The sequence below is a fragment of the Leptopilina boulardi genome, unplaced genomic scaffold (genome assembly GCF_019393585.1).
Source record: "Leptopilina boulardi isolate dan_hultmark-lab unplaced genomic scaffold, ZJU_Lbou_2.1 LbouV2_165, whole genome shotgun sequence".
Taxonomy (NCBI): Eukaryota; Metazoa; Arthropoda; class Insecta; order Hymenoptera; family Figitidae; genus Leptopilina; species Leptopilina boulardi.
The window spans coordinates 5,621,293-5,646,184 of record NW_026137713.1 but is presented as its reverse complement, the minus strand read 5'-3'; the positions used below and the strand labels follow the sequence as shown (position 1 = coordinate 5,646,184).

At 26.3% G+C, this 24,892-nt stretch overlaps 1 protein-coding gene across 17 annotated transcripts in view; it reads right to left on the bottom strand.

Annotated features, from left to right (window-relative positions):
- Positions 1–273: 273 nt before the first annotated feature.
- Positions 274–24,892, bottom strand: part of LOC127277244 (stress-activated protein kinase JNK) — a 90,732-nt gene continuing 66,113 nt past the window's right edge. For 7 of the 17 annotated variants that reach the window (XM_051298195.1, XM_051298198.1, XM_051298197.1 and 4 more), the window contains 9 exons: positions 14,888–14,945; positions 10,556–10,924; positions 7,459–7,588; positions 7,122–7,319; positions 6,856–6,990; positions 6,612–6,741; positions 6,223–6,381; positions 6,016–6,140; positions 274–5,943 (listed from right to left, as the gene is read on the bottom strand). In XM_051298195.1, the coding sequence (XP_051154152.1) occupies positions 5,791–5,943; positions 6,016–6,140; positions 6,223–6,381; positions 6,612–6,741; positions 6,856–6,990; positions 7,122–7,319; positions 7,459–7,588; positions 10,556–10,695 (1,170 nt within the window). In that variant the 5' untranslated portion in view covers positions 10,696–10,924; positions 14,888–14,945 and the 3' untranslated portion in view covers positions 274–5,790. Of the gene's footprint in view, positions 5,944–6,015; positions 6,141–6,222; positions 6,382–6,611; positions 6,742–6,855; positions 6,991–7,121; positions 7,320–7,458; positions 7,589–7,778; positions 8,034–9,541; positions 9,592–10,005; positions 10,386–10,555; positions 10,925–14,887; positions 14,946–24,892 lie in introns of those variants that run through there. The other 10 variants (XM_051298188.1, XM_051298186.1, XM_051298190.1 and 7 more) reach the window with 10 other exon arrangements.

Sequence of the window (24,892 nt, the reverse complement as noted above, 5' to 3'; positions counted from 1 at the left end):
AGAAGAAATGATGGAACAATTTCCATGCGTTGGTTCCTTAAATTTTCCTTCCAATTTAACTACGGCTTCCTCAGAAGCACAATGTATAAAGTTGTGAAATTACTCAAACATCGTTTATGACGTAACAAAACAATAAAAAAAAAACTATTAAACAAAAAAAATTTAATTTAATTCATTTTTTTGGACCTTTTTAATTTTTAAATTATTTAAACTTTTATATGTGCAATTAATTAAAATTCTAAATTTTGAACAAGAAATAAGATAAAAACACAATTCCATTTAGTTTTTTTTTTCTTTTATTAATTTAAACCAACAGCGTCTTTGAGCATTGGTTCAGTTTAGCCAATAAATAATATTTAGTAATATTTCTTATCGCTTGCTCGGGCGATAGAAAAAGAAAAAAATGAAGTATTGTTAATCGTCAGTGACAGTTTGCTTTACCTCATAGAGATAATTACATTTTGTCAAATAATTCTGTCATAGTTTTCCCTTATACTTTTATATTTACCTAATAAAATCCAGATAAATTCAAAATATATGAATTTTACCAAATTTTTCTTTTTTTTTCAGGAAAAAAGTTGTCGGACCTGTTGGTTCACATAATGTGAGAATCAAAAAAAAAAAATTTTTTTTTTCTTTGACTAAGCACACAAAAGATACATTTTTTTTATCACTCACTCTGCTAATAAATTTTACCTCGTTTAATACGTGGCATGTCATTTGCACATTAATAATTACAATTAATATCGATGAAACAATATAAATGATTTTGTTTGCTTTTTTTTTTTTTTTGTTTTTTTTCTTTTGAGGTGTGTGGGATCTGAGTCGCATAATCTCGATGGCACATCAAATCTTTCGGCATTTTAAGTGCCATAAGAGCAAAAATACTAATTTCTAATGATAAAAGATAGAAACAATAATAAAAAAAGTCCTTTTTTTATCATTGTCGAACATAATTGTCATAATGTATTTATAATATTTAGTGATAATATACATACCATTATCGTCGCGATAATATAATCACATTACGAAACGCACTTCTATATTCACAAATCAATAAATTGTCTTCGTCATCGCGCCATTAAAAAAAAAAAGAAAAAAAAATATTATGCAATTATTGTTGCTGTTTTTTGTTTTCATCAATTACAATATATAATAAATTATTGATATTAATATATTTACAAAGGAGGTAAATATTTACTAATATGCAGTATTATTTATAATAACTTACGGTTATATATATTTTTTTTGTCACGTGACTAATGGGGGTGGATAAAGTGTTTTAATGAGGAACTCGCTTTTTTTCATTCAGAGAGATTAACCACGCAAATTTTTGTTTCCTTTTTTTTCTTTACTATACAAGAGAAACGAAACATGACACACGTTCACACAATCGGCCGATCAACGATTCTGTTCATGAATTTTTTTTTTTTTTTTGAGCAATTCATTGATAATTGTGAACGATATTTCATTATTCCACGGATTTTAAAAAGTTCAATTTACTGTACAAATTAAATTCAAATTCACATTAAATTTTGTAATTTTAATTCGAATCGATTTTGAATTAGTTATATATTTTTAATGATGGATTCAATTTTTAATATTTACAATTTTTTTTTTTTAATAACTGATTTAATTTATACAAAGCGAAATTTAAAAAAATCGTCGATCGGTTTTACAATCTCTGCTCATATTATTTTTGTTTTCGTTGAAAAGGAAAATTACAATAAATTTTTGGGGAAAATTTCGTTTACAAATTTCACCAGTTCCCTTTGGAAAAAGGTTTGAAAAACCATGGGCACTGGCCAAGAGTGATTGCAATTTTACTAACAAGAAGGGAACGGGGGGCTTGATAAATATCTAGAAATTCTATTTCTAAACTAATCTAAAAAGCTGCGAAAGAGTTTTTCTTTTTTTTTTCTCTCCATACTAAGGATTACTTACACTAAAGAGTCTATGCGAAATCTATCTCACCACTAGAGTTTTTATTTATTTATTTTTTTTTTGTTTTAGCAACATGGACATTATTATTTGTTTCACCCTCCCTTTACCCTCCCTTCCCACCCAACCCCTTTTTTTTACCCATCCCAACGTGTTCCTTCAAAATATTCCACTTTTTTTTTTTGTTATTTGCCTCTTATTGCTCTATAAGAAAAAATTGTATCGTCATATTATCTCGATTAACCAATAATATATTAATTAATTATTCTTATTAATTATAATCCTTAGTTCTTATATACCTCGGTGTTTCAAATTTATATATTTTTCCTGTTTATGTTATTATAATTATAATTATAATAATTATTATTATTATTATATTATTATTTTTTACTTAAGATTTATCACTGCTCATTCTCTTTACAAAACGCACGACTAAAACTCGTTTATAGAAATTACGGTTTTTTTTTTTTTGTCTCTTATGTGAATCACAGCCAGGGATGCTGTCACTTTCGCAAGGAACTTCTTTTTTTTAACATATTGTTCGAATTATTGTTTCAAAAAGTGATAAAAAAATGCAAAAATTGCCTATAATTATAGAAACGTGTGCAATTCGATAATGTGCATTTTTTTTTTTATTTGAAAAAATTGTAATCTTTTTTTTATTTGGATAAAATTGTTTTTAAAATATTCTTTATATTGTTTTATAGAAAAAAAATAAATTCGAAATTGCGAGTGAACAATCTCAAGACGGTTTTTCAAATAACAAATAAATTTTTTCGTCGTGCGTTCGTAATTAACAATGAATCAACGAAATAACTCTCACACACACACACACACTCTCTCTTTCTATCGCTCCCTCTCTCTCACACACACTTCTTACCATGTGCAGTACAATTATATAATTAGCCGTATTATATACTTTTATTATAATTAAGTGTTACAAAAGCTTGATTATTTGGATCGGACTGTAGCAATATATTCACATAACTATCATTGTGGAAAATAAAAAAATTCAACGTTTACATATTACAATTATTACTCCGTTCTTCATCACGCGACAATATTTCTTTTTTTCTTTTTTATATATATATATATATATAATTCATTCTTGTCTCGCAATAAATACAATTATTATGCATAATATCATTTCACCATTATTTAGGGGGAGAGGGGAAAAAACCATTTTTTAAATTTACATCAGAATATCGCGAATATTAATTTACAAAAAAATTTCTGAATTTCTTTTATTTGTTTTTAATTTTAATTCCAATTAACTGGCTACGACTAAAACATTTTGACTCGTAATATGCACTCGACAAATATTTCTTTTCCTATATCAATATCAAGTGAAATATAAATTTGATTTACTAATTTTCTCAATGTGCACCAAAACAAAGAAACAAAAAAAAATATATATTGCCATTTAAAAAACAAAGACTCATTAAACGGCACAACTAATATATATAATATATATTATAAATATATAACTTACAATTAAAACAATTTGTCAGATCTTTTTGCAGTTACACATTTTTCCCAGCACGAATCAGGGAAATAAATTTATATCAATCACTCTATATAGCGCAATATAAAAACATTGATTTAACTTTTAAAAAGATATATCACAATTGAATGCATAAAGAATCTCACCTATCGTTCTAAAACAAAAAACAGAGAGAGCGAGAGAGAGAGAGAGAAAGAAAAAAAACAAATGAATTAAAAATTAATTCGCTAGTAACATTTCTAATTAAAAATCAATTGGATGAGTTACGAAAATTTTCGGAATTAATAAATAGCCCCGATAATTTAAACCAGTAACATTACACTCTGCCCTTATTGCATACCATTTAAAAATTAACAATTTATTTTTATTATTGCCAACTTTTTGCTATTTTTCATTTAAAATAAAGTTTAAAGAGTCCTCGCGTTTTTTTCATATTAAAAAAAATATGTATTTGTCGACAATTCCATTGCAAAAGATTTCAAGAATTTAGTAAATTAATTAGTTTAATTAATTACTATAGTTAATAATATAATATTAAAAAAAACATTTCACATAATACACAAAGATTTTAAAAAATCGAAAAAATTTCAATTGAAATAAATTCAAAGATAATTTCAAAGAATGCAAAAAAAAAGATTTTTTTAATTCAAAACAAAAAATATAAAAATGAAACACATACATTAAAAGATTTAAAATAATTAAATCGAAAAACTAAATATATAAAAAAAATAAAAAATTCTCGAGATCAGTTTAAATTGAAATTTCGTCGACAATTTTTTTCCAACAACTAAACAATTTTGAAATATATTTCATATACAAAATATGTCAATTGAAAGCACAAAAATTCTTTTGAGCGTTTGCTCATTTGAATATTTGAGCAAATTTTTTTTTAAATTTCAATTCATCATTATAAAATGTACAATTATTTGCAATTGAATATACAATATCAGGCTTGAATTATTATTATTGTTTCAAGAGTAACCAGTATAGGCTATTTGAAAGGCGTTCAGTTTCATTATAAAATCCTAAAAATTGAAAAGTAGGAAAAAAAATACTAAAAAAAATTATTTAAAAAAATCTACAGTCGATTAAAAACGAAAAAGAGCTCTTTCCGATTTTCATAGTTCAAGGGGTAAATGTGTCTTGATTTTAGACACAGGAACAATAAACAAATTCCAAGTCACTAGATTGAATAAAAGAATCATGACCAGGAATTCTGCAAACAGATTGAATTTAAAAAAAAAGAAAGATATAAACAAAGATTATGTGCATCTGCAGTCTTAAAATTTCTAAGTAAAAGGACTTTTTAATTTAATATATTAAGCAATTTAAATTGATATATCAATTAATTACTATATATTAATTAATTAAACTTTTAATTTAAATGAAACGTCAATTAAAACTAAACTTCAATTAAAACCAATGTACCAATTAAAATTCATTAATTAAGTATCAATTAATTGAAATAATTGAAATTAATATATCAATTGACATGATTTTACCTACAATTAAAGTTAAACTACCAATTGATTAACAAATTAATCAATTAAATTACAAACTAATTAAAACGATTCAATCAATTAATTTAAAAAAAATGAACAATTAAAATACACTATTAGTTAAAAAATACACATAAAAGTAAAAGGGAGGCGTTCGAGTTTTTTTTTTTTTTTTGTACTTTGTCCCGTGTTTTTCCTCGTACCTTAATTTTTATAATTCGCTCTTGATAAACGTGTGTCGAGCGTGAGAGCAGCGGCGACGGGTGTCTTAATTAATAATAATTTACTTCATTAACGCAAGGATCATACCTAATTATCATCATTTCATATTTATCATGTAACGTTCCATTAATAGTGGATTGTCTCGACGGAAAATTGATGAAAAGCAGAGAGTGATTGAAATACGCCGCGAAAATACGTATTATTTAAAAGAGCCGTTTACGCGTGTTTTTTTTTTGTGCGTAGCCAAATGAAGATTTGCCCCGACTTTATTATTTCTTTTCTTAAACAAAAAAAAAACCGCTCACCAATTTCCTCTTTATTCCCCCACCCTTCTGAATAAGAAAAAACCCCAAGCCCCCTAAAAAACGCGTTTCAATATCACAGTATTGTGAAAATTTTATTGCATTGTTTTTTTTTTAAATAGACGCGAACGGGGTTCATGGCGGGGATTAATAGGCGCGTGAAGCTATTTCTTTTTCTTTTCCGTTTCCCTGCAGGGGGGAGGGGGGTTAAAATGGTTTTTCATTTTAAACATCGAGGGAGAGAGAGTTTCAATTATATTCAGACTGTCTCTTCTTATTGGTGTAACACTTGGACTCAAAGAACTAGAAATTTTCGGTTTATCTACCGAGATCCCGCCGTGTCTGATGACTGTGCAGTTGCTACGGGATTGTGACTTGTCTCGTATTCCATCACCTCCTGATAAATTAATTCCTTCCATTGATCCACTGTGTGCTCCCTCTCGTCAACACTATGATCGTATGGACCAGGTGCAGGCTTAAAAATAAAAATTCCAATTTAGTTAATTGGAAATATTTTTTCCAAGAAAAAATTTCGTTTTCCACTTACAGCATTAACTTCGCCTTCATCGTACCAAACGTTAATGTAATTATGTAGTAAAGCTTCGTCAACTGAGATACGACGCTCTGGATCAATGACCAACATACGCGAGAGCAAATCCCTCGCTTGACTCGCTAGAAGAATAAAAAAAGAAATTGAAAAAATTCATTCGTTATTTATACTGATAAGTTTATGAATAATTCAAAAGTAAATTACCCTTTAACCTATTGTGTTCCGACGAATCGGACGGAAATAGGATATCTGGAAACAATCTTTCAAAAGGATAACCAGGGTATCGTGGCCTATTCTCGACGTAATTCCTCACCGTCGGCTGCAATCGTTGCATAAATTCTTGAGCTGGTGTTCCCAATTGTTCTGGAAAACCCGAGAAACCATTGTTCGTTTTATGTGTTATTCTCATAAAATCTAATTTAATGTTTCGTGTTATTTGATATTATGTAAATTTTCTTTAAGAAATATGTTGGTTGAATTATGAAACACTTTTACGAAAAATTTGATAAATATTCTTTTAAACAGATTTCATAGTAAAATTATTAACAAAACAATCTTTAAATTATTTAAAAACTTTTCCCAAAATTCTGTACCTATAATCTTATTCCATTGATCAATATGATCTGTTCCTGGGAACAAGACACCACCTCGTATCATTTCGCCCATGATACAACCAACTGACCATATATCTACGTTCTCCTTGTATCCCATGCCAAGGATTACCTGAAATTAAAAACAAATTTTTCGATAAATTACAATTATAATTTAATAAATTTTTTTTTCTTTCAACGCCATTAAACTTTATTCAGAAAAAATATAGAATTTTGCCAAATTTACCTCTGGAGCTCGATAATATCGTGTTACGACGTACGGTGTCATCATAAATGTCGTGCCTGCGGTCCTAGCCAGACCAAAATCCAAAATTTTTAATGTGCAGTCCGACTTGACGACAATATTGCTTGGTTTCAAATCCTTTAAACAAAAATAAAAAATATTTTACTCAACAGAAGGAAAAAAAAAAAGATTTTCAAGAAAAATTTTCTTCGAAACAATTGTCTTTTATAAAAAAAGGAAATACTAAAAAAAATTAAATTAACAATTACCCTATGAATGATTCCAGCTGAATGTAAATGCTTAATACCACATAGCATTTGATACAATAAATATGACATGCGTTCGTGATCCAGATCCATCTGGATTACTTGGCACAGATTGGCGTCCATCAACTCCATCACGAGGTAGACATCTTGAAACTCGTCCAACGACCGTTGTGGCGTAAACGCATTTAAGAGTCCAATAATCTGCAAAAGTGACAAATAAAATTACCACCCAATGTCAATGTCTTGGCTTCAATTATCAAAAACAAAAAAAAAAATTCGCCAAAAATTTTCTACTCGATACAAAAACAAAATATAAATTTTAATTTTTCTCCCAGCTTACATTTTTATGATTCACCAATTTCATCAGCTTGAACTCTCTGTACGCTCTTTTCGCGTGCGTCACATTTTGAAAAGGTCTAGAAAGCTTCTTGATTGCCACATTTTGAGCTGTGACAGTATCAAAGGCGGCGCTGTAACAAAAAAAAAAATATTTAGTTTCCTTTTTTTTTATTATTTATGGTCTTTTGAACCTTAAATGTTTAATCGATTCAATCAAATTGTTGATTCAATTCTTTTTTTTTATTGTTTTGTCCAAATTGTTTTCTGGATTTATTGGATTATTATTTATAAACAATTCCAAGTCCGATGAGTGATACTCACCAGACTATACCCTGCGCCCCAACTCCTCTTGGTTCAACATGGATGTATCTTTCTGGTACACAGAGGACCGTGTCACCAAAAACGTGTCGACGATACTCGGCCTTATGATTGGCTGCTGAACGCAACATATTTCCAATTGCGTTATCCATACCTTTGTCAATGGTCCTTTTTTTTCTCTCACACTTTTGTACTTGTTCAGTGCATGTTTAACTAGGAAATAACACAGGCTAGCTACCAAACCAACGACAAGGACAACTAGAGTACAGAAGGGAACGAAAACAATCATGGTTAACATTCCAATGGACAATGGTAACAGACAGATAAAGAAAGTAAATGCGTCTCGATATATAAACGAGAGAGAGAGAAAGAGAAAACAATATGAGCCCATCGTCGTCTATACGTCTCCCGCCTATGTATTGATTGCACAAGCGTTCAATGCATTTCCGTCTCGTTTCAGTCTCGCGTGTGATATATGAAGACAGAAACACTGTTCCACTCGCTTGTTCATCTATACAAAAGGTTACTCTCTCTCGATTTTTCCAATTAGAAAACAAAATTTTATTTTTCGTTACTCGTCAATCATTAAATTTTAACAATTCAAGTGATTATTACATTTTTTTGGAAATATTTTTCTTTGACGAGTCTTCGTTGAAATAATTTCAATTATGTTCTAATATTGATTTTAATGATTTTTAATTAAATTTATCAAAATATTTAATCAATTTTCTCTCTTTGTTACAAATAATTCGATATAATATATATAATTTCTAAGAATCTCTCGTCTCTAATTGCAAATATCTTTCAATTTTATCTCATCGCAAATCTGTTATCAACTACATCTGATATTAAATCTGTCTGGTATCACTGTGCCACTTTTATGCAAACAGTCTTACAGGCAAACGATCGATTCACAAAAGGAAATTTGATTTGTGAAAAAAAAAATTCAATTTTCCCTCTCGTAACATTCAATTGCTTTAAAAGAGTTTATACGACAATTTTACTGATATTGAATTTTTACAATTTTTTGTCACATTCAACTATTCGAGGAAATAAATTTGAAAAAAAAAATTTTCCAAATCTATTTATATATTTAATTACTTAAAGAAATTTTTAATTTTTACACGAAATGTTTTTTTTTAATCAATAAATAACTAAATGAAAATTATAACAAAATTAATTTTAAAAATCAATTTGTAGCAATAATTTTGGTTTTTTTTTTATTACAATTGAATATTTTCTTCACTATCACTTTCCTATTTGAAAATTTCTAATCATTTGTGTAAGACTGATTATGAAAGCCTGATTGTCGGAACCATCCACACATTCAATTTTTAATAGTGAAAAAAAGCGTGACAATATAAAATTCAAATTACGAATTATTGTTACATAAAAATACTAAAAAAAAACTACAATACCAGAAAAAAATAAGAAAATAAAAAAAAGATAAAACAGTAAAAAAAAACAATTTAAAAATAAAAGAAAAAACAAATAAGCAAACAGAATTAATAAAATTAGAAAGCAAAAAACACAATAATAAAAATACAAATTAAAAATAGAAAATAATTGAAATCAGAAATGAAAAAATTAGGAAAATTTGAAGAGTTTAGAAAAATGGAATTTAAATAATTTTATGAAATAAATTTTAAATTCTAAATATCAAACTTTTTAATTTAAACAAAAATAGATATAAATGGAAAATAACATTAAAATGAGAAAAACGAAAGCAAATAAAAATGGAAAAAAAACCTCCAAATATTACGCACTATGAAAATTCCAGATGGATCCAAAAATCAAGGAAACAAATCATAATAATCTGAAATAAATAAGGCAAAATGATAAATAATTGATGTAATCACTTAAAAGTAAATATATACAATATATAGGATAAATATATAAACACCATTCAAAAATTAAATACACATCGTGCTTAATTACTTATCAAGCTAAATTCATCTATATACCAAGCGCATGCAACAAACAAAAACTGAAACAAAACATCCTCTTTTTTTTTTTTTTTAAAGAAAATTTTTAATACAAAAATTGTATGGATGGTTCAGGTCGTTCTCTCTCTTTCTTGGAGAATGAAAAATCGAAATCTTTTTTAAAACTATAACAAAAAATTCTTTTTTTTCTTCTCTCAACTTTCGAAGATTTTTCACATATCCAAAGAAGAGTGTTTCCTTCCCTTGAATCGAATTTTATATTCCGGATTCTTGGCAAAACTTACCTTCGATTTTCTGTTAGCTTTCCATAAAGCTTCGTCAGTTTAACAGTTTTTGCGACGAACCAGTGGCCGAGTTTTATTGAAAACCAATATCCGCATTCCGAGCAAATGTCCGACTTACCTATATTACACCCCCGAGATGGTTTTTCTTTTTTATTTATATATTCACGAAAATTTATTCTACCTTCGTGATGTCAAATTGACTCGACGTGCTTATAAACTAACGCCTATATACTGTCCGAGAATAATGATTCAAAATATCTGTTTCTTTGTTTCTCGCGTATCCAATCAGAAATGTTTGTATTTTCTTCTCTTTTTTTTTCATTTGGCTTCTCACATTTCTCCAGTTCAACGACACACAATTCATCGATACATTGAATTTTCTATTTCAAAAAAAAATAATTAAAAATTAAAAAAATATATTTATAGAAATAAATAAATTTTTTTTTCCAATTAAATATACGAATCATTATTTTCGGATAGTAAAAATTTAATTAAAATTCTTTTCAATAACGAAAAAAAAAAAAAAAATAGAAAATAAATTCGCGCTTACCAAACAATTCCTTGCGCGCCTGATCCAATGGGTTTGAGATTTTGATATCGTTTTAGAATGGTGAACTTGGTGTCCCCGACCTCGACCGTGTAAAACATGGCTGATAGCCGGGTTGTCATTTCAGGCCCCAGGTACGGCATGCGCCTCGGTGTTCGCCTTTCCTGCACCGGGACCTGTACTTCCACTCCAGTAGAGCACTCCTGGTGCACTCTACGCGGACTGACGCTCTTAGCCACTTTGAACAAGTGGATCGATTGTTTTTGGCCGATTTAATATCTCCACACCCAATTCTCCTTCAAATTCTTTCTTCCTTTAACCACTTTCTGTTCCTTCCTTCCTTTTTTTTCTCCAAAAATTCTTCGGATTTGTCTAAAAAAAAAAAATAATATTTTTTAGATAAATATTTTTTTTGGCATATCAAAAAAAAAAATATAGAATTTTTTTACAATAAAAAAGAAATATACTTTTTTAAATGAAAAAGAAATTGCTTTTCTAAATAAAAAAGGAATAAAATTTTAAAAAAAAATTGTAGAATATAAATTAGTATAATAATTATAAATTAGTAAAATATAAATTAGTATTATAAAAAATAGTATAATTATAAATTAGTAAAATATAAATTAGTATTATAAAAATTAGTAGAATTATAAATTAGTATAATTAAAAATTAGTAAAATATAAATTAGTATTATAAAAAATAGTATAATTATAAATTAGTAAAATATAAATTAGTATTATAAAAATTAGTAGAATTATAAATTAGTAAAATATAAATTAGTATTATAAAAATTAGTAGAATTATAAATTAGTATAATTATAAATTAGTAAAATATAAATTAGTATTATAAAAAATAGTAGAATTATAAATTAGTAAAATATAAATTAGTATTATAAAAATTAGTAGAATTATAAATTAGTAGAATTATAAATTAATATAATTATAAATTAGTAAAATATAAATTAGTATTATAAAAAATAGTAGAATTATAAATTAGTAAAATATAAATTAGTATTATAAAAATTAGTAGAATTATAAATTAGTAAAATATAAATTAGTATTATAAAAATTAGTAGAATTATAAATTAATATAATTATAAATTAGTAAAATATAAATTAGTATTATAAAAAATAGTAGAATTATAAATTAGTATTATAAAAATTAGTAGAATTATAAATTAGTAAAATATAAATTAGTATTATAAAAAATAGTATAATTATAAATTAGTAAAATATAAATTAGTATTATAAAAATTAGTAGAATTATAAATTAGTAAAATATAAATTAGTATTATAAAAATTAGTAGAATTATAAATTAGTAAAATATAAATTAGTATTATAAAAATTAGTAGAATTATAAATTAATATAATTATAAATTAGTAAAATATAAATTAGTATTATAAAAAATAGTAGAATTATAAATTAGTATTATAAAAATTAGTAGAATTATAAATTTGTAAAATATAAATTAGTATTATAAAAAATAGTATAATTATAAATTAGTAAAATATAAATTAGTATTATAAAAATTAGTAGAATTATAAATTAGTAAAATATAAATTAGTATTATAAAAATTAGTAGAATTATAAATTAATATAATTATAAATTAGTAAAATATAAATTAGTATTATAAAAAATAGTAGAGTTATAAATTAGTATTATAAAAATTAGTAGAATTATAAATTAGTATAATTATAAATTAGTAAAATATAAATTAGTATTATAAAAATTAGTAGAATTATAAATTAGTAAAATACAAATTAGTAAAATACAAATTAGTATAATTATAAATCGAGTATATCTTCAGTAATTTCTGAATTGACTCAAAGTGTACAATGTTCGTTATGGATTGTGAGCAGGATTGTATTGAGTGAATCATTCTGCGTCACCGAGAACGTGAAGGTTATTGCTCCTATATTTTTTAAGACACCATGTGTACCATCACAAAAACTTTCTAATTAAAAAAAAAAATAATAGTTATTGTTTAAAAAAAAAAAAAAGAAAACAGTTATTATCGTTATTTGCGGTGCCAAATCATTCTAAGAATGCAAAATATTTAGAAGAAGCTATGTTGCTCGTTTATTACAACAATAGACATGGAAATATGAGGTATGAGAGTCGACACTTGCGTCAACACGAATCCTGGTGTTAATAATAATAATAATAATAATAATAATAATAATGCACTAACGTTAAACAAAAATGCCTATGTTATTATATACACACGTGCTTCGAGCCAAAACTCGTATAAGGTTCATACAGGTTAATGACCCATTTTTTTTTTTTTTTTTTTTTTTCATAAAACCTCATCGTTATTATGCAAATTCTTAAACATAAAACCACAATTTTAAAAGTGACTGATAATTGATTTTCACCTCTCGTATTCATTGTTATTAAATTCGTAATATCTTATTGAACTAAAAAAAAAAAAATACATGAAAGAATTTATTTTAAAGTTGATATTTAAAAACAAGGGAAAAAAATAGAAATTACTGTCACCGATGAGTGGAATTTCCTTAAATTTAAAAATAGAAAAAATGTGGGTCAGTGCTTCGAGTCAGGAAATGTTAATTTTACATGATATCTAAAAAAAAAAAAAAAAAATTTGCCTCAATGCAGTTTTTCGTTAAATTGCTTAATTAAAATTGTAACTATTTCCAAACTTTTACTAGAATAACAATTAATTTTTCTATCATAATTCATAAAAAAAAGATAAAATTAATAAAAATTGAATTTTTTGTCTATAACAAAATAGAAATTCAAAATAAATTTCTCTATTACTCACAACTGCAAAATATGAGGGATTTATATAATAAATATACGGGCATTATGTAGACATATATATGAATTTATAGAATGTTGAAAAAAAAAAATCGACTGTGCATAATGTTGAATAAAGCTTGGTCGCCTGAGGCAATCTAGGTCATTCCATCTCCCTCTTTACATATCGATGCAAAAGAATAATAAAACTGTAGAGGAAAAGCAACCCCCACAGATCGATGAGGTGAACGCCCCTCCCAGTAAAAAAAAAAAAAAAAAAAAGGGCGCAAGAACCACGTGGCAAATTTGTTCATTTACAGCATCCTAATATCCGATTTACAGCCTCCGCTTATATGAGATGATAGGATCTTAAATTTATGTTATGAGAGCTATTATAATTGTTTGCTATAACGGCTTTATATCTCAATTGACTGCAATTGCCGAAAACTAGTGAAAAAAAAAATTCTTATCAATTTCCATTTCATTTAGCCTTGTTTTTATTCAATCAGATTTAAATAAAAAAATTATTTTTATCAGTTAAAACATCAAAATATACAATTTTCTTGGCTATTCAACAAAATCGAGGGTGGTCATATAATGTCACGTTATCGATGTAAACGATTTCGACTGTCAAAGTGATAAAAATTTATTGCATTTTAATGTTGCAACTGTAGGTACTTAACCTTGCTTTATCTCACTTCCTGCACTAGATATTTCAAAGACAAACGACATGAATTGTGTGTATCATTTAATTTACGACTATCAAAAAGAATATTATTTTCATTTTTAATATTTCAAAAAAAAATGTTCCTAAATTTCTTGAACTTCTTCTTCAAATCGATTTTTTTGTCCCATTTAATAATAAATTTTAGTAAAGATGGTATTATAGTTTCAAAAAAAATTTGCCATTTACTAAAAATTATTTAATTATTTTAATGTAAAAAAAAATAAAACAGAAAAATAATTTTTTAAATTATAGTAAAAACAATTGGAATATTTTTCATCGAAAATCCCATATGCTGTGTTGATATAATTTGTCAACATTTATGCAATCAATTTTTTAAATGCACGTTTAAGATAAATAGGCAAAGTGTCTCTCTAAAATTTGCACGGATATACGCACATACCATGTCCGCATTCTTGAAACTAGTATCTGACAGGGTACAAATTTCTTCACCTCACAGTTGAGCTCCGACAAATCGCTCATTAGGACATGTTTAATGATATACTCTGCTTCTAATCTTATATTTCAAAAATAATTCCGCAAATATGAAAATTTTTATATAGAAAATGATAAATTTTCTCAAATTCCCACGACAAATTGAGTTTATTTTCATAAAATCAAAATCTCTCTCTTTCTCTCTCACTTTTTGACATTATATTTAATCTCCCGTTTCTTTTTTTCCTCTTACACTGCAGATATATAAGTTGGACGAATTCCAATAATAAAAAAAGAAAAACTTTTCTTCTTTATATAAACGGGAAATAGTAAAACATATAATTATATTAATATTTCCGGAAATTAAAAATACTTAAAACAAAAAAAAAAATAAAATAAAAGAAAAACTTACCATAAATTGTTAATCATTTTGAAAGTTTGATGAAATTTCGGCTCCAGGAAAAAAGAATCTGCAACATTAAAGAAAAACACGAATTAAAATCAATTGTTTAAAACTGAAAATATTTATTAAAAATAAAACAAAGGTTTGGAAAAACATTGTTTTTTTGAAACAAAATTATTTTTTTACTTTTTCTTTGCCATTTTTATTATTACTTTTCAAATAACTGAGTAATTTATAGTATAACTGAATAATGCCCGCTGGCTTCAATTTTAATTTCCAACAATATAAGGGAGGATATGAAGAACCTTTCGTAGTACCGACAAAGCTAATTACCCAGATCAAAGGTTTTGTATATTTTGCAATTTTTCCCCTCTCCCGATTTTTAATGAATTTTTCTATAAATAAAAGCAACAATAATTTTAATTTTTTTTTTATTAAATCCTAACATTTTAAATATATAACGTTTCGTTTATTAAGGATGGGGGGGGGGAGGGGAACCACTTACTTTTCCCAATCATATTTCATTGCACAAGCAGTCCACGTATTTGCTCGTTCGAGAATTTCAGAGGTTTTTTTTTCCTCCTCTTTCATTCCCTTATATTCTTTATCGCATTTCTTTTTTTTTTTTGCCATTGACTCTCTTTCTTAAAGGAAAATCGTGGATGACGGTTTTCCATTACCGAGACCGAGTATAATAATAATTCTATGTCAGGCTTTTTGGAAATGAAAATTTTATTTTCTACTTTTGAATTTCAATTAATAAAAAAAAAAAAATTAAAAATAAAATTATTTTCCACACTTACAGAAGAATTCTTTTAGTAGTAAAACGTAATTAACAATATTATAATGAAATAAAAAATATTAATTACAATTATAATAGTAATAATAATAACAATTAATTATAATTAAATGTTATTTCTTAATTTTCTTTTCTTTTATTAATAAAAGAATTTTACTAATATTAATAATTGTTTAACTGCAAAATGTATTGTAATTTATTTGACAAGAATAAATATTTAATTTAATTAAAAAAATTTTAATATCCTGTGGAAGATTTAATATAATAATTGTAATATTCTAATAAACTGTAAATATAGCAATAATATATAAATATTTAATAGTTGTAGAGAATATAATTTCTGTATTTATCCATTTAGAAAATGTTGGTAAAGTGAAATAGGGAAAATACAAACTTCAATATATACTAAACTCTTGATATTATATCGTAACACCCTGTATTTACTAGAGCATGCTATTATTTATATTTACCATGCCGTCATTTTGTGAGCCGCAAGACTCTCCACAGGCGAATTTTGGGATTAAAATTACCCTTCGACCCTTAAATTCAACTCCCTTTCACATGAAACCACGAAAGTTCCACGAACTTGATCGTTTTCATATCGCGTTTGTACATAACAACTTGTGAGCAACATATTAGAATTTTATTACAACATTCCATATGTAAAATAATTGTTTATTCATTAAAGATTTCAGAACCTCTCGAAAATAAAAAATTCAAAACCTCTGAAAACTCAAAACAATTTTTAAAAGATTTCATTATTTTTTTTTATTAAAGAAAAAAAGGGTTTTTTTTGGGGGGGGGGGGGGGGAAAGAATTAGAAAATATTTTTAAAAAAAACCACCTTCAAGAAAAAGAAAGTCCATAAAATTTGTAGACAAATAAATAAAATAATTTATACTTAAATAAATAACTGAAACAATTAATATATAATAAATAAAAACAATGTTCAAAAAATTATAAACAAAATAAAAAAATAAAACAAAATAATTAAACAATTTATAAATAAATAACTGAAACAATTTTAAATAAAATAAAATAAATTTTAAATAAATAAATAGAAAAAAATATGAAAAATATTATTATTTATTTTTGTATAGAAAATTAAAAAAAAAAATGTCAGGTAAAAGCTTTTTAAATTCCCTCGAGAATATGCGCGTAAAGCCGCGCAAAAACCCCCCCAAAAAAAAAAAAAAAAGACAAGTCCATAGTGTATTAAAAAATGAAACAGGTCAGAGAATGTTATCTTGATGGACAAGATTTTGCCAAGAGAGTTTATGATAACAGGAGAATGTTGTCATGAGATTTTACAGGATTAACGCTTGCGCAAGCATTGTTGAGTGTTCTCTCACGGGGAAGCCTTATTTGGCGAAAAACGTCCCAAGTAAATTACGTGAGAGTTAAAGTTTTACTTGCAAGCGAACGAGCAATGACTGCAAGCGTCGAGGGTGTACTATATAGAAGACAAGAGTATAGAGTTACTCCTAATAGCATACACGCTTTTATTTTGCGTACCTTTATTTCATTTTTTATTTATTTATTTATTTATATTTTTCTCCTCTGAGAGAAGTCTAGTCAGCAATTATCGAGATAAAAGAAACATATTTCTTTAAATTAATAAAAACTTTTTTCCGGATGCATTATTTTCCGCAAGAATATTGGCTTTTTAATAATAATTAGCAAAATTAAACGCGCGCAAGCGCGCCAAATTGAGTGTTTAATTGTTTGTTATAAAGAAATTAAAGATTATTAAAGATTATTTAAAAATAATAAATTTAAGATTAATTAAAGATTATTATTATTATCAATAATAATTTAATTTATTAGAATATTATTACATATTAAATAATAATAATGAAAATTATAAACAGGCCTCGGATTATACGACTTTTACCGACTTTTTTCAAAAATACGACTTTTATCGATTTATTTTAATAAAATGCGACATTTTTTTTTTACATTTGAAAAATAATGTAAATAAAATACATTTTTTTAGTATAAAATTTATATCTTCTTCAATTCAATTATTTAACAAATTTTGAACTAAAATGATTCTTCACTAAATTAATTATTTTTAATAATTTTAATTAAATACATCACAAATTCAATTATATCGAAATTAATTTTCAATTCAAATTTTTATGAAATTTAACAATTTTTTATAATTTAAAAAAAAAATATCACAATAAAATTGCATTATTTTTTAAAAATTTCAATTCAAAATAAACTAAATTTCAATTATTACCCGAAATTTTAATTCAAAATCAATTAAAAATCCAATAATTATCCAAAATTTTCAATTTAAAATTTAATTATTTACCAAGTTTTCAATTTAAAATGAAATAAAATGAAATTATTTTCTAAAATTTCTATTCAAAATTAATTATCCAAATTTTCAATTAAAAATGAACTTAAATTAAATTATTATACAAAATTTCAATTAAAATTCAATTATTTCACAAAATTTTCAATTCAAAATGAACTGAAATTCAATTATTTTCCAAATTTAATATCAAATAAAATTTGATTATTCTCAAAAATTTGAATTCAAAATTAATTGAATTTTCAATAATTTGAATTTAAAAGCATCTAAAATTTAATTATTTCTAAAATTTTCCATCGAAAATTTTATTTTGTTGAAATTTAATAATTTCAATTATAACTCTAAGGGAATTCAATTATTTTTTACTATTTTAGTAATATTCTTTGAAAATTCAACTATCTGAAACCATTTTTCAATTAAAAATGATTTTCATATTGTATTTTGTCCGCATTTTCTAATAAATTTTTAGTGAAATCATCTAAAATTTTAATTACAAAACACTTAAAGTTTCAATTAATTTCAAAAATCTCAATTTTAAATCTTTGAAAATTCAATTAAATTTAAAAAATGTTTTCCAAAAATTGTTTGATAAATTATTTTTAGTTCTATAAAATTTAAAAATTTGTTTGAAAATTAACAATATCTTTTTGAAATTTAATTATTTCTAAAAATCTCAACTTTAACCCTTCGAGAAGGATTATTATTAAAGAAAAAAATTTTTTATTTAAAAATCTGTAAAATATTTTTGTTAAAATAAAAAACAAATCCACTTTTTTTTGGAATATTAATAGACTAAAACGACTTTTTTGTGTCTTTAAGTTGATTCGAGGCCTGTTTTTATAATTAATATTTAATAGATATTCGTTGGCCCCTGGTACCTTAAAAATAAATTTTTTTCAAATTACTATCTTGTACGAAATTTCCTGGCGCATTTTTTTTTATCATAAATTTTTTGTATATGTATACAATTTTTGAATGAATATACAACTTTAAAAAAAATTTCGTTGGTAAACATTGTGTACTTCAGCTTCGTGAATTGAATTTTCAAATTTGGAATTTTAAAGAAACTTATTCCGAAATTTGGAAACAGAATTATACAACTTTGGCAAAAATGAGAAAAAGAATTGTCAAAATTTGACACGTCATAAGATTATTATTCAAAAAAACACGTGAAATCAGAAAAGGCCAACTTCAAGTTAGGACAAAAGGACAGACCAAGCATTTTATTATTATATATAATTTGTTATTTTAACATTATATATCAATGAGAAAAAAGAATTGTCAGTTAAAAGAACTTTTCAATATTTTTGTGAGGAAATAAAATAAAATATATATAAAAAATAAAAACGTATTTATTTCCCAAAGGATGTAAGTCTTTTCGTATCACGAATCCTGCATTTCTCTTTCTTTTTCCCTTCCATTTACTTTGTCATTCGCAACAGCAATTACTTTCGAAAATCCCTTGATACAAACTATTCTGTTAAAAATTGAAAGCTTTTTTATTGATTTTAAACGAGAAGTATATGATTTAAAAAAAGAGGATCTCTATCGCAATTTGTACAATTTAAATTTTAATTATACATTACATAAAAAAAAACCAATGTTATTTTTATATTATTTGTATTTTTAACATTTGTAATATAAATTTAGTTACTGTTCCATTTTGTGCTTGTAAAGCCAGTTCCTTGTCTCGGATAAAATTTATAATGACTGCTGATTGGTTAATGAGGTCTCTCATATATAGGTAGAAGATCACAGACTGCTATTTATAGTCCACAAGTCGATGTTCTACTTGGGGGAATTCTGGAATATCAAATTTGCCTCTATGCACCTCTTATGGGACCGACAACCCGTCAAAGTGTTCGTTTAGTTATGCACTCGAGTGCTCAGTGGAATGCATCTTCAATATTCTCCGACATTTTCATTCTCTAATTTAAGTGAAAACTTTTCGTCAAAACAAAATATATGTATCTTTTTTTTTTTGTTGAGAAAATAGAGATAAAATTGATTTTAATGTCAAAAGGAAAAATGGAAAACTGTCATCAAAAGCAAAAAAAGAAAAAAAAAACAGTATAAGAAAAAAATAAGATTCAAATTTGCAATTTTTTTTTATCATATATAAAAAGGGGTGAAAATATTGAAATTGAGAGAGAGAGAAAGTACTGTAAAAAAAAAGGAAGATGCAGACGTAAAGGAAAAGATTCACATCACTCAATCTGACGATCTCTTAGGTTTCTCTTGGATAAGAAATTCAACGTGATAAATTTAAACTCAGTCCTTTCGCTTCGGCTTTCAGACTTTCTTTCTCCACACGTCTGCGGCTTTTCTAGCTCATACGCTTTCAATTTATATATCCTCGCTATCAAAGTAGCTTTCATTACTCAATACTATTTTATAGAAATGAAATCCTAGTTTTATGTTGAAACAAAAATATATCAACTAAGTTATTCAAAATAATAACAAAAATAATAACAAAAATAATAACAATAAAAGTAATAACAAAAACAATACAAATAATAACAATAAAAGTAATGAAAAAATAAAAATTATAATAAAAATAACATAATATAAAAAAAAAATTGTCTATGAAATGTTAAAAAAAATCGATAAAAAGAGTGATGTGATTCTAAGAGACGAAAACATCTGGGTGAGAGAGGATGAGAGAAAAGAGAGTCAGACGAGAGTATTTTGCGAATCTCAAAAATGACACTAATGTCACTTACTGTCTGCGCTTGGTTACAGTTATATTTATAAACTTCTTTTGACTGTCTTACGCTTTCGTTATGCATGCAGTAGCACGCTAATCGTGCTCAAAGAATAAAAATAAAAATTTTTTTTTTTCGAAACATATCAAAAATTTTATAACAAAGCTCCGTTTTTTTTTATTTAATTTACCATAAACCACTAATAAATTTTTGTTCATCTCTTAAGACAAATAAATTGCAAACACTGTAAAAAATAAGGGGGGGGGGGGTGGGTGTAAAATTTAGTTAAAAATTAACTCCAAACGGGAGTTAAGAAATTTTTTTCTACAGTATACTTTTAAATAAATTATATTTGTTAGAAAAAAAAATTCTGTTCTAAATTTGGGGAGCTAATGTCAATTGGATTTTTTTTTTTTTTTTGGAAAATCAACTTCGAAAGTGAGTTAACATTAAATTAACTCCTTTTGCTTCAACAATGTTTGGGACATTTATAGAGTTGAAACCTCCCAATTTCGGTAGCGATTAACTCCCGTAATTTTTAAAAGTGTAAATAAAAATATGTGTTTTGATAAATATTTCTCGTCCCTTATAAATAAATATTGATTATATGTTATTAAAAGAAAGAAAAAAGAAGAAGAGAAATTTTTGAAGGTAATAGAAAAGCAAGTCTCAAGGAGGAGTGTCATCGTTGTTTGAACTGGCGGGTGTACAAAGGACAATTGAAGCGATACGGTTGAGTGAAGGGTGTCGCGTGCCGACATGGGCGAAACTTGTTCTTTTACTCATTCCCCGACAGTTATGCAACATAGACACCCTCCCCCCTCTCTCTCGCACTCTCTTTCGCGAAAGAGAGAGAGGAAGATATTTATGTCGAGTGGAATGTCACTAATTGGCCAAAAATAAAGTCAACGCTCCGTTACGTTACATTTGCTTTGCATGCAGAAATTCATGACACGAATTTCCGTATATCCGTATAATATACTATTACTTATTGTTCTTTGAAAAATTAATCACTTTTCAATAATTTAATTTGTTTTTAATAGAAACAAAATTAATTACTAAAAATTTCTTCTATAATTCTTAGCAAAAATTTCGATAGCAACCTTAGTTGGGAATAAAATTTTTGGAAAATTACACTGTAAAAAAAGGAGTTGAATTTCAACTCCTTATGCTATAAAAGTCCCACCTTTTTGGAGTTAAAGCGAAAGGAGTAAATGCTTTACGAGTTAATTTTATGCCTAGGGAGTTGGTTTTAAGGAGTTAATTTAATCATTAACTGTTGAGTTGATTTTGAACTCGAAAAATTTAACTTCCAACTCCCAGTAACGTTAACTCCATAATTTTTTTACAGTGTAGATTTACTCTCTTACACTGTAAAAAAAAAATTAGAAAGTTAAATATTTCGTGTTAAAAATCAACTCAAAAAAGGTGTTAATAATTAAATTAACTCCCTAGGCATAAAATTAATTCGTAAAACCTTAACTCCCAAAGGGTGGGGCTTTTATAGCATCCACTAGGGAGTTGAAATTCAACTCCTCTTTTTACAGTGTAGCATTAACTCCCTTAACATCAACTCCAAAAAGGTGGGACTGTTATAAAGTCCCATTGGGAGTTAAAATCTAACTCCTTTTTTTTCAGTCTACAAAAAGGAGTCAGATTTGAACTCCGAACAAGACTTTATAAAAGTGCCACTCTTTTGGAGTTAAGGCAAAAGGAGTTAATGTTAAGGGAGTTAATGCCTACGGATTTAATATATAATGTTAACTCACTTTTGGAGTTGATTTTCAAAATTTTACTCACATCTCCAAATAACTCCCAAAATTGTATGTACAGATTTAATTTTTTTTTAAATATTTGTTAAAATATCGTCATTTGAATTAGATTTTCTGCTTTTAAACAATATAATTTGATAGTTTACAGTTCACTTTTTACAAGATATCCTGTAGAGACTATTTTTTTAAAGAAGATCTATCTAGTGACTTATTTAATCTTTCATCGGCTTTTGCTTTACGAGCTTTCACGTATAGCTCAAAGCTTCTGAACATCCAGATAAACTGGGTTACTTCAGTATGGGCACAGGAATGTACAGACAGTCTTAAATTCCATCTCTCTCTCTCACTCTCTTCTCTTCCACCATGAAATATATTGCCAATAATTTATTCGAATCTTGCGACGACAAAATGAGCTTGATCGAACTCGCGAGAGAGTTTACTGGCAAATTCCAAAAAGAGAAGATTACTTTCAGCTTTTCTGCACTATAAAAATCCGATATCCACTATCCGGCTTTTATTCTCAATTCGAGGCGAAAGTACGCGAAACAATACTCCAGACCAGCATCCTATTTTCCTCTCACCGTCCGAATCAAGGCTCTCGTAATATTGAGTAAAATAAAAGAAAAAAAAGGAAACTTTAAAAAAGTATTTAAAGATTTTAAATTTAATCGAATTTGATCTCTTTAATTATTATTATTTTTATTATTTAGTTATTATTATCATCCGGTTTGATTGACAGAACAAATAATAAATATAACCCTTCGCAAAAATAGAATTTTCCTCGTTTATAAATCATATTGTGAACTTCCGCTCTATAAACACAAAAAAAAAAATTCGTCGAAAAAAGAAAAACTGAAATAGTTTCGCATGGTTAAAGTTTAACTTTTTAATTTTTCCAATTTAAATGGCATTTTCATTCGCTGACAACACAAGTGGAAGAAATAAAAAAAAAGAAAAAAAATTTCGACTCTCATCTGTCAATAAATTCTCGCATTTATTCTCTCGGATTTTTCTTTCTTTCTTTTTTTTTATCAATCCTCGGGTGCTCATGACATGACATAGGAACTTTTTCGTTTGCTTTATACAAAAATTGGCTGCAGAAAATATTCGATTTCGAAATCCTGAGGATTGAAGTGTGCATTTTCAACACGTGTTTTTGTGTCGAAGAAAATTTCGTTTGGATATATATATATATAAAGAAGAAGCTGACATTCAATGTCCGTAAAGAATACTTTGCGAGCAAACTATTTTTCTTTCACAAAAAGAGAAATAATATTCATATTTGTTTTTATGGTTTTCTTTTTAGAATTTTCCTATTTTATATTCTCTACACTGAAAAAAGTATTTAAGCAACCAAAATTTTTTTATTGAATCAACAAAATTTTAATTGTCTCAATCAAAATTTGTTTGACACAACCAAAATTAGAAAAAAAGGATTTTTGTTGTCCTAACTAAAGTTTGATTGGGACAATCAAAATTTTGTTGATTCAATAAAAAAATTTTGGTTGCTTAAATACCTTATAATTTTCTGTGTTAGTAGATAATTTTAAATTAACAAATTCTAATTCAAATTTAGAAAATTTGAAAAAATTTTCATTCTTTGGAATTTTATTTTTAAAAAATTTGTTTTGGAAATATTTTTTCTTAAAAAAAAAAAAAAAAAGTCGTGACCGACTTAAGGAGCATACAGACAAACTAAGAGCATCCAAACGGAAGCTTATTGCATCCTGCCAATGGGGCTAATGTACACACGTGCTGACGTTTCGAGTCGAGGTGGAATTCAGTTCTTGGTATATCGATCCAATTTGACTCGAGTTCGATATAAGGGGAAGAGAGGGGTCGACCCGATTATATTACGTAATTTCCAATCCAATAAAATCTCTCAGAGATTACAAATTTTTTCAAGAACAATCCCTATCAAAAAATTTGACTACTGGCGCACTTCTAGTATTATTACTGTACCAGTAGTCAATTTTCGTTTTAATTTTAATTTTTTTATTTCAGCTAGAAAATATTGCTCTTCATGAAAAAAAAATAATATTTACATTAAGTGTTCTTTTTTTTCCAAAATAATTCTCCTCGAAAAATATAATAATTATGATAAATGTCTGTTTAATTTTCGCTTTGGCTAATAAATAATGTTAAATGCACTGTGTCACATTAAAAGGAAAGCGCACAATATGAATGTAACTTTGGGAGTAAGAGATTTTGGTGTTTTCTGGCAAGATGTTACATCCGAGTGTTTTAGGTTTCCACGTGGCGACAGTTCTCTCTCTCTCTCTCTCTCGCTCTCTTTCTCGTGACTTTGATTTACGCCATACACACTTGACATGTACTGAATTCTTCTTCGCAAATTTTCGCCATGAGAAAATTTTCAGAGTATAAAGCGGAACATAGAAATCATTTTCATTCTGT